General features: G+C 32.4%; 1 protein-coding gene across 1 annotated transcript; it reads right to left on the reverse strand.

The window, feature by feature from the left end:
• Window positions 1–215: 215 nt before the first annotated feature.
• Window positions 216–11,467, reverse strand: LOC132743430 (glutaminase kidney isoform, mitochondrial-like). Its single transcript, XM_060731951.1, has 15 exons — window positions 11,270–11,467; window positions 8,953–9,049; window positions 7,800–7,936; window positions 7,254–7,383; window positions 6,512–6,591; window positions 5,775–5,938; window positions 4,911–5,002; window positions 3,667–3,725; window positions 3,007–3,073; window positions 2,695–2,745; window positions 2,325–2,501; window positions 1,869–2,000; window positions 1,357–1,511; window positions 998–1,138; window positions 216–566 (listed from the first exon to the last, which is right to left on the reverse strand). The coding sequence occupies exons 1-15, from the start codon at window positions 11,335–11,337 to the stop codon at window positions 404–406; spliced, it is 1,713 nt and encodes a 570-aa protein (XP_060587934.1). The 5' UTR covers window positions 11,338–11,467; the 3' UTR covers window positions 216–403.
• Between the last annotated feature and the right edge of the window lie 202 nt (window positions 11,468–11,669).

Genomic DNA, 11,669 nt, shown 5'->3' on the forward strand with positions numbered 1-11,669 from the left:
CAGAATAAACATCCATTAAAATGTAAGGACAAATGCCCACAATAACATCTTTGAAAGTATCTTTGGTATGCAACTTTTTGTACAGATATAATTGTGCCACGTCAAGACAAAACCAACATAATGGCTTTGCGACTAGCATGGATCCAGACCAGCCTGCGCTTCCGCGCAGTCTGATCAGGATCCATGCTGTTCGCTTACAGACCCTATAACAAGTAAAGAAACTGATAGCGAACAGCATGGATCCTGATCAGACTGCGCGGATGCGGAGGCTGGTCTGGATCCATGCTGGTCGCAAAGCCATTATGTTGGTTTTGTCGCGACACGACTCAATTGTCGAACGCATACATCGTGTATAACATTGGCCCATTTTCCTCTTTCAGAGAGATAATATGCTTAACAAATTCTATGTGGTTAATTTGGACATGAATGTGTTGACTTCCTGAACAGAAGAAGAAAAAGATTTTCCATCTGCTGGTTTCGGATTTGTTTTCATATAATCTGCAAGAATTTCTGCGATGTTGTCATGCTTGAATCGTTTGGCGTCATCATAAGCCGTGAAATCCCATCTATAAAATATAAACGTTTCATACATATTAGCCAAGATATACTTATGTTTTATAATTCAAATTTAGAGTGGGGAAAAAAACCGTAGACCAACAACTTATCATAAATTGAAATTAACACATCGCTCTGTCAATGCATAAGGAAAAAACACTTCTTTATTTGTAGACAATTAGTTATAAATATAATTTATGAAAATGATTTTTAAAAATTGTTTGAAAAACAATCTTTAAAAATAAAGAGTTCCTCATATCACACAAAATAGATAATTCTACAAAGGACACTCTTCATATTGATCTTTACAGTGATAAAGAGAAACTGTCATCTAGATGTATAGTAGAAACAACATGTAAAGATATCATTATTGTGTTTACTTAGCCAAACTTACATATATACAAGACAATGTTAAGACATATGGTTAAAAAGAGAGATTTACCTGTCCTTCAGATGAGCATTCACTTTGCATTTTTCAACCAGGAATCGGACAATTGGTTCGTGACCTTCAGCTGCCCCAAGATGGAGAGCCGTTCTACCGTCATAGTCTGCCAAAGACATATCCATGCCGAGCAAAGCATACCTGGTAACAGAATATATGACACAATTAAAACAATAAATAATCTTTTTATAGAACAACTGCATTTTATAGAGTTTATGTCAGTGAATATGTAACGTATGATGCATTACATGGAATTGAATATTTAGCGAAATAGCATTTGTATTGAAGAAACACTTTATATCTGCTGCATTGTATATAATATGCTATTCGGACTTGATATATTTGAAAGAGATTATCACCTTCTCATGGCAGTGACGTCACCATTGTAAGCACTGAAGAGTAAATTGACAACATCTTGCGCCTTGGACTCCACTGCACGACCTCGGGGATCATACTTCTTATTGGTGTGTTTCAAATTGTCATAGTTGTGGAAATTGAAATTTTCTACTAGTTCCTGAAAAAATAATCAGATAAATGTTATTGCAAGAATACCATCATAAATATCCGAATTTCACCTTGAAAGAAAGCCATCAAAATATCCAACATTCACCTTCATGTTCATGCATGTAGTGTCTTTAAATACAGAATAGCGGACATCTTTTTGAAAAGCACAGCCAGTTGTATATAGAAATAAAATCTTTATGAATATTACACTTAAATGGATATGTGATATAAAACAAATAACAAGCAACGATGCAGTTGGTACCACATGCGTTTCCAAAAAAGCTATCGTCAAAATAAGAGAACTTTATATTATTTAGAGTTACTAGTATTCGAACATATCACACATTTTGTATTCAATCGTTCCTACCTCACAGAACTGTACCCCTCTACTGCTGTTTCCCCACTGATCTAGCGGTGGGGACCAGGTGAAGATCCCCATTACATTGGGAATCACCAACAATACACCTCCAGCTACCCCAGACTTTGCAGGTAGCCCAACCTAAAATATGAAGATTATTTTACATTTTGTACGTTGAAATCAACTTAGGATAAACTGTCAGAAATAAACTGTGCAGGTAAGGCATTGATCTGGATGGCTCAAAGTTGTTGTATAGCAACAAAGTAACTTGTGAAATGTACAGATAAAACGTAACTTGAAATATTCAACCAGACAATCGCAGACTATCTTTGTGATTGAAAAAGAAACACATGTATTCATTAAGTGGATTATTATACCGGTGCATCATTTTGTTCTGTGATTTTAAAAATTATACAATGGTACTTGACATTACGGTAGTCATTGCATGCAAAAATAATTGCTTACCTTAAATGCAAATTGTCCGGAATAATCATACATGCCACAGGAATGCATTAGTGACAATGTGTTCTGTACAGCCTGAGGATCGAGCACGTTGTCTCCAGTTGTAGGGCAAATCCCACCGTTAGCCAGAGTGGCGGCTATAACAGCACCGGATTGTGCTGTAACTTCTATGGAGCACAGCTAAAGACAAAAAATGAATTGATTTATTACTGTCAAACAATGAAATAAACAAGCAATGTATATAAAATGAAAAAATACAATAAATTTGTATCAAAAATTGATTATGCTGTCTTTTACATCATCATAGGTTTTGGTAATCGAAGTTTTAGAATGTCTGATACTTATTCCAATGAACAACGTACTAACAACTTACTTGAAAGTAGAATTCGAGAGTTTCAACAAGATCTGCTTCTGGAGGAAAACACTGAAAACATATCAAGTGAAAAATCGTTTAACAAATCATTGAAATACAAACCATGGTACGCATATAATAGAAAAGACGATGGATTAATCGTTATTACATCGGATGATTGCAAAGTATTTAAGGAAAAAACAACGAAGTTGTTAAAGACATGCAACTCAACTCTTGACAACTTTATCTCCACATTTGTTTCGATATGATATTAACTACTTTACTTGCAGAAAGAGACAAATAGAAAATAAAATTTACACTACAATATCATACATTGTTTTCTCTCATGTAATAACCCAAAGCAAAATTTCTGTCAGCTGTAGCTCTCTCAGATAGGTAACTGAAATCAAAGACGCCAGACAATAGGTAAATTTAATGTTAGAAGAACAGAGGAGATGCAATTTAATAATTACTAACATAACATTATTCGGTCTCTATTTCAATATATAAACTCAAAATCAATAACCGAGATATTTCGATAACCAGTGTCATTAAAATTCAAGAAAACTGAGAGTTGATTTGATCTGTTTACCTTAAAGCTATAAAATGTTACTTTTCAAGAGATCAAAGAGTTCAAGATAAAACTAAAGATAAAACTAGTGATCTGAGGTAAATAGCTGATAGGTTTTCATGTATGTGCAAGTCGGCCTTCAATACAATGTATGTGGGTTACAGATATGTGTGAAGTTCGCACTTTACAGTACCGTCCATGAACAGGCTCAATCAAACCAAGCCTGCATCATTTTCAATTTTGTCCTATTGGACTTTCGTTATTCTTATTTTCTCTATTTTACATAATTTGATTATCGTCGCTGTCGCTTCGGTGTTAATTCATTCTCAAGTAGTTTTCCAAGTCAAGTCAAGTCAAAAACCATTTTTTCCGTTATGCCTAGCATAAACTCAACAATAAAATAAGAACTAATAAAAACTCACACTGAATTATTGAAAGAAACGTGTTCCTGACCTGCTAACCGACGTAACTCATCCATTGCCTGCGGAAGAATACTTTTGATATTTATACACAAACAAAACAATTCTACTGGCCATAAAATCGCCTTTATTGCCATTACAGCTATCTGAACTGATTTCATATTTGGTCATTTATCAGTGAACTTCTCTTGTCATGCAAGGTTTCGTGCGGAGTCCAAGCTTTAATGACGTTCTTGCATGTCCAATCAAGACATATTTTGATTTTAATTTGATTTATCCAAAATTGTGGTCAGGTCATATGACTAAAAGATATTTGATATCAAGACTGCTATACTTTAGTTGTATGCTTCTAATTTCGGTCATATTTTGCATAAAGATAAAATCAAATATGTTTTGAATGCAATGTATACAACATTGTATTTATAATTTCATATGAAATTAATCACTTTCTCACTTCAATATTTGTCTAATGAAAACAAAACACTCAAGAAAAGAGATCAATATCTTTAAGACAATGCAATGATTTCATGGTATGTATCTATCTAAAAGTGATGATTTTATTGAGCCACTTTATCAATAATCATGACGTCATCAGCGTCGTTGACAATCTCCCAGCATACTTTACCTTCTCTACAAATCGCAAATCAGGCTCATCATTTTTTGGTGTCTACAAAGAAAAAGTTTCCCTATTCTCCGAAATGTATGGTAAAGCCTGGATCTACACAAGCATTTCTGATAAACTATAATGTTTATGATGTATATTCTATAGGTGAAAAAGTGTTTGTGATCCTCTTAACATTGGTGCCGCATTTACAATAAAGAAATACGTATTTCCTTTCCTCCAAAAATTTATCAAAAGAATCAGATTTCTTAAATGTTCAATGGTAAAGCTAAATATAAAGCCCAGAGCGTTTTCATAAATAGTTATAACTACTTTTTGCTTTTGCTACATTTGCTCGTAACAATGAAATGGAACAAATGCTTTTTCTTCAAAATAATTGCTATGTTAGTGTTTTCATACTACACGTACATGGCAGAAATATCACCATCATTAGAAATTAACAAGTGTTAAAAGACGACAAAATACATTTAACTACATTGTGTTGTAGATGTTACATTTGCAACAGTTTGATACGTTTACAAGTCTAAAGCGTGATGAATATGCAAAAAAGCAACTGCATTTTAGACTTTATATACATTTTGTACATGAATTCAAAAATTCAAATAATGAGATATCATAAACTCACGTAATCAAATCTATCAGCAATAACCAATCCCTTCTTTAGCAATGAAGAAATCACAATAGCGCCTGCATTAATCATTGGATTGTGGGGCTTATCTGAAAATAAAAAAAACATGAATACTCACTTTTAGCGAAAACTATTTTTCTTCTGACGTTAGGTAACGTAAGAAAATAATTACTCAGAAACATTATCATAATATTGAGTAAACCGATGAGCAGTATATATCAAAGAGGTCTAACGGCCTAAAATCATTACATTTGAAAATCTTCCTTAAATCAACTGTTGCAATTAAACGGTAACTAACAGAAACAGATAATGTATAAATACACCCGGTATCAAATTAGTAACCGATTTTGTATAAGCTAAGTCTTTCAGGCTGATTTTTTTTGTGAAAAGCGTTGCAACGATTTAACATTTGGGGTTAGTTTGCTTAAACAATTTATTATTCCAGGGAAATGAAGTGAGAAAATGATCTAAAATTTTGTACCCGAGTTATTGGTCCAGATCTGCATCCAGTTATATAAAAATCTTGAAAAAAATATATGTGGTCCATTCATGTCAAAACAGCTTAGTGGAGTCCGTTTTAAGGGTGATTATAATTATTATAGAGATATAAGATTTGACAGAGAATGTTTTGTAGCAACAATATATTTAGGCAACCTTTCAAAATGTGTAATAAAAAGGTATATGTTTTAACCTTTATCCTTTGTAAGACAAAAACTCAATAAGGATTGTTTTATTTCAATAACCAAATCATGAAGCTTTAATAATTCTACATAATAATCTATTGTAGATTGCGGTCACTGACATGTTGAATTGAAATTCATCCGGCTAATACCACGCCGGTAAAAATAAACATAAACATACGTTGATAATCGAGTGTTAGCTCGTTGAATGATCTCCCACTGGGTTCCTGACCCACGTATTTGTGGACCACGTCTGGGGATAGATCATTTAACGTCAAAGCGTAGTTCAATGGTTTTACAACAGACTGCAGACAAAATGGTATGTTCGTATCTCCTAAGTCATATCTGCAATAAAAATGAAAGTGCATGTACATATTTTAATTGTTTGTTTGTTTGATTGGGTTTTACGTCACACCGACACAGTATATGTCATATGGCGGCGTTCCAGCTTTACTGATGGAGGAAGACATCAGATGCCCTTCCGTGTATTATTTCAAGCACAGGCGGGCACCTGAGTAGAAGCACTGATGTTTCGTAAGCTAGCTCAAGAAAGAACACAGTCCATGTTGGGATTTAAACCCACAATAGTGAGGGGCAAGTTGATGTATATTTTAAACACTGTGTATCAACAGATACTTTAAATATTTTTAAGCTTAGGACCTGATTTTCAATATAAATATTACCTTTAAAACATTTATTAATTACAATTTATTTGATGCACGACCATTATAATCTTTATCGGAAAACAAAGTAATTGTAATATTGAAATTTACCAGTTTAATCGGATTTTTTCATATATATATTTTAAGTTAGGTAACATTTTACGTATTTTGTAAGAAAAAAAAACTTAATACACAACATATTCCTTTTTATACCATTTGTATTACATAACGAATATATGAAAAAAATTGTTTATACCTTTGGCCATCTACTGTACAAATTGAGACGCCCCAGTGTTTCGGATTTCCCCGTGCAAGTTGTGGTATATATTGAGCAGGCTAGTTAGAATAAATGACAACAACCCGGTAAGTTTTATCGAGTTTTTAATGAAATGTATATTAATTCGTTTATACAGATAATAATCCATTGCATCTATAAACCAGACACTTGGCACCTGTAGACAAGATTCTGAGTTAAAACATTTTATAATAAACACATGTAGCTAAAGATTATAAAAAATGATTGCCCCGTGCGTAGATTATTTCGTAATTTAACACGGCTTCTTGGTGAGCATTGTAGCTCCTCTGAAAATGTTATTAAATGAGCTGCGTCATGACAAAACCAACATAATGGGTTTGCAACCAGCATGGATCCGCGCAGTCTGATTAGGATCCATGCTGTTCGCTATCAGTTTCTCCACTTGTTATAGGGTCTGTTAGCAAACAGCATGGATCCTGATCAGACTGCGTGGATCCATGCTAGTTGCAAACATATTATGTTGGTTTTGTCGTGACGCGGCTCAAATGTTTTCTTTAAATTATTTTATGAAAAGGGATATAAACAAAAGTAGATGAATGTGCTAAAACTAACAGCTTATATATGTCTATATGTTGTACCATGCATATGACGATTTAAACCTTCTGTTCTATTCATATGGCAATCGGATTTTTTCTATTATAAGTATTGAATGATAGCAAATTCAAGAATAACAGATTCTCACCAGACCGAGGAGATTTTCTTTACACGACTCGAATATTTTATCTATAATGTCTGTAAAAGGCTTGAACTCCGGTATCACAAACTGGCTGGTCAGTGCTTTTGATATAACAACAATGTTGTCGGACACGCAGCTGAAAGATAATTTGTCACATTCATCCTCTGGTCTCAATTTATTCATGTATTTTGATTATAAAAATTTGTTTAAAAAACTGGCCAGGAATATTTTTTCCAATGATTTGGCTCATATCTAGAGAAATGTCACTGTTATTACCCTTTGCCAATTAGAAAGCATATTGACACTAATAATATACATGTATAACTAACTGCCTAGTTTTGTACGTTTATCGATGGTGTCGGCATTTATATTGGAACGTTTGTATGACCTTTAATCAGAAAACTCACAAACTTTCTGTCTATTACATCTAAGCAGCTTTATATATTTATACCTTTGAAAGGTTAGCATGAATAAGTCTTAATTTTTCTAATAAATAAAAAATCTTCTTTAGTTTTTTTAAAATTACATTTAAATTTACACTTTTTATCTTACTCGAGGAATATTTCTTTGTCCACCAATCCTCTCAGTTCATTTTCATTATGCAGTTGCCTCTCTAGAACCGCCCGGAACTTTGTCATCGTTTCTTTTAAACGAAAATCTGTCCCCCGTAAACCAGTCTCTTCGAGAAGCTGTAGGTGTTCAAGTAAATAATCAAGCTATGTTAAGGTGTTTAGGTGCATGTATTTAGATGAGATATATATATTTTGCATATTATGTGCATACTATTTCTGACTAAAATTCCAAACTTTTCAGTAAATTTTATTTGTCAAAACGATCTTGTCATGATTTTTTTTTATTAAGAAGCGAATTCTACTCTTTTGTGACGCTTATCGAGCTTAGAAAGGACGCGTTTAAGGCGTGCCTCACTCTGACTCCTGGATCGGTCTTGGTCCATCATCCCCAAGTCAAAACAAACAGACCCAAATTTTAAAGATATACTAACAAACAGTACACCGAACGGTTAAAAGTATCATCTAACAACTTGAATGTGATCGAATTTCTGGTCTCTAAAATCCTTTAGAAATTGTAAACATGTTTTTCAGTAAACATGTTTGTATGCGTCCTATATTGGACCTATAATTTACAACGACAGGTCAACTATTTAAACACTTTACCACAAAATTTGCGTATGAAAGATGAATGAGATGTTACGCCAAGTATGATTTATGACGTAATATTGTCAGAAAAGTGTAACTTTTACACGTATTTCGTCCGCCTCATTTTCTCTATCATAGAAACAAATACATTTTTGTACTTTTAACATGTGCCCGAAGAACAGAAAAATACTTGAAAGGTGCCGGGTTTTTTTGTTGTTTTTTTTTTGGGGGGGGATCGTACGATGGCAAAATGATATGCTGGTATCCGGCTATTGGATATTTCAATATACAATTGAAATTTATAACTTTAAAGGCGCAGTATGCCTCAGAAACGAGAAAAAAATGTGTTTTTATAAAAGGCAAATATGTCTAATACATGTATAATGTATGAATAATGATTTTTTAAGCATGTTATATAGGCCTACTAAACACCTGAAGAAAGTAGTGCTGAATGTGAAATTCTAACAGAACAACAAAAATAAGATAGTGTTTCAGAAAATAAAATCATTTCTTATGCATAATGGACCTTTAAGAGAAAAATAACTTACATTATTGAACCTGTCCATAGAAACAAGGCCATTGTGATCACACAAGAAGCTAAATAATTTCTCCTCAAAGTCTTCCATTCCAGATGCCAGAAGTTGTCTGAAATAAGTAACAAAATAGAGGTGAGTTAAGATAAAACTACCAGCTTCTTGTGAGCATTGTATTGTTGCATTGAATAAGTACAATACAAATTTACTTTAATGATTTATGAAGCATAACAAATATATAATATCAAAATGTATTTCAATAAGACGACGACGACATTCAGAATGATTCAAAATTCGAATACAAATGTATTACAAACCGAATATTCGAATATTGATTTCAGTAATCGTTGAAAATTGGCATATTAAAATTAATTGTAATATAAAGCCAATGTTGCATGAATTCTCACTTTACAGGGTTTAAGAGGTGCTTGAAAAAAACATGACCTAACATACCAGACATATAAGTTTATCACTGTAAACATCAATAATCTGATAATGAAGGTTTAAATTGTTGTTCTTCTAAATGGGATACACCTAAAGAGCCTGCGGGATAAGATTGAATAATCAAGCGTCAAATTGCAGAACAAGCTGTGATGTTTTTATACAATGACTATTACTATATGTCCTGCAGCAATTCCTTGCATCATAGCATTTATGTAACTAAGATGAAGTTTGTGGGACCTCTCCGAATCTCCGGATGGTAGGAAATCATGGCCAGGTGTGTAAGATCACTTGTTCCTACCGGCCGTGGATTCAAATTCCGTCAGGGAGTTCAACTAAGGTGCCCATTCGTGCCTGCAATAATGTACGAAGGGCCGAGGCACCTTCTTCGGTAAAACTTGAAACTTTAAAGGTCCATTTTTGCCTAAAAAAGCCATATTGTTTCACTTCTCAATTACTTTTTAATTATATCTTGTTACAGTTTTTATAAAAATACTCAAATACATTAGATATCTTTTGTTAATTTTGCTCTGTTGGCAATATGTATTTTTGGTGAATATATATATTTTTGTATGGAAGTCAAAATACTACTTTCTTTACATTTTGCTTTATCATTGCATGTTCAGCGCTACTTTTAAACGCATGTTTGACCGGCATTTCTAAAGAAATAAAAAACGGATTTCTTAGCCATTTCGAATTCGTGCAATGTCGTTACAACTTCAAATTCAGGAAACAGGCAAATATGACCCTTTCAGCATGACTTCATTTTTTTAAAGCATGGCTTCATTGTTATATGCTTGACGTACAATTAATAACACGCAACAACAATAGTGATGTCATAATATCCCTTCAGCGAGTGTCAAGTATGATTAAGCTTCAGTATACAAAGATCTAAAAAAGTATTTTAAATTTATCGCTTTATAACAAAATTTTTTAAAGTAAGAATAAATCGTAGTTTAATTTTGTATATTTGCCGCGTATTTGGGTATAACTGTGGTTTAACAAATTCCCAATTTTAAAAAAATTTAAAACTCAACAACACTTAAAAAATATTAATTAATTTTTCGGGTTTTAATGTAAGAGAAAAGTGCGGGAAAAGCACAAAATCAAAAAACGCCCCCCGTTTTTGCCTCAGGAAAAAGGGGTCTTACTCAAAATTAGTCTAAAACTTTAGAAAAAACCAAACCCTGATCTTTTTTTAAAAGATTCAAATTTGATCGAAAAACATTAAAGAGTCTGCAAAAACAACGGGAAACGAAAATGGTCTGAAAAAATAATGCGTTAATACTTCATCAAATATCACAGAAATGAAACTGAACTTATGAATTTATAAAGTTGCCAAAAAGTGTTAAATTCTATTTTTGGTTGTATTTTTATTATAATTATTATTTTATTTATCTAATTTGACTTTTTATATTATTATTACTATTATTTTTTATTAATTCTATTTTCTTTATTTTTTCTTAAATAGGTAAAAAAAGTTGTTAAGATTATAAGTATTTTTCGCAAAGACTCACAATGTTAAAGCATTAATATCAGCTTTTTTCATACAAAACAAATGCACCGAAAAGATGCAGTTTTAAAGAAATTTTCTACAAAAAAATGCATGTCAAACACAATGTAATGCGCCATTTAATGAATTATATTTTATAATATTTAATGACATATCTTTTATTGATGTCGAAAAGTGTGAGTTATTCATTTATTGAAATTGAGAAAATTTTATCTAAAATTCTATTTGTACTGCCTTCATAATAGAATCACAAAATATAAGCTTGTTTGCAGTGAAGTAATTCAACTATGATATATTAATTGATGATGAATATGTATACACAAAAATATGTTTAATAACAATAATTACAAGTAATAAATAAAACGAGTAAATACTTACTCAAGGCCATCTTGCCATTCTTTCAAGTTGGAATCTCGCCTCCTTAATTTTTTCACACTATCCGACATATTTCTTACTTTCACTTTAAAATCGTATGCAATAATCCCACAAATATAATAACCGCGTCAAGTCAATGTAATTCTTATACGGACTACTTTATGTTATTATATACAATACGGCCTAATTCCACTGAAGTATTTATACGATACAACTAAAATAGAAAACTGGGGTACAATATTAAATATATAGTATTGTAGCCTCTCTAATTGCTTAACATTATCCAATATAACCTAGAGTTATAGGTATCGACTTTAGTGGTTATACCAACTTGCCGTGTGTTTATATCTCTGTCTCTTTATACTTTAAAAATTTGACCATATTTTATCTGAAATATAAATCT

The sequence above is a fragment of the Ruditapes philippinarum genome, unplaced genomic scaffold, assembly GCF_026571515.1.
Source record: "Ruditapes philippinarum isolate M1 unplaced genomic scaffold, ASM2657151v2 ctg6684_1_1_1_1, whole genome shotgun sequence".
NCBI lineage: Eukaryota > Metazoa > Mollusca > Bivalvia > Venerida > Veneridae > Ruditapes > Ruditapes philippinarum.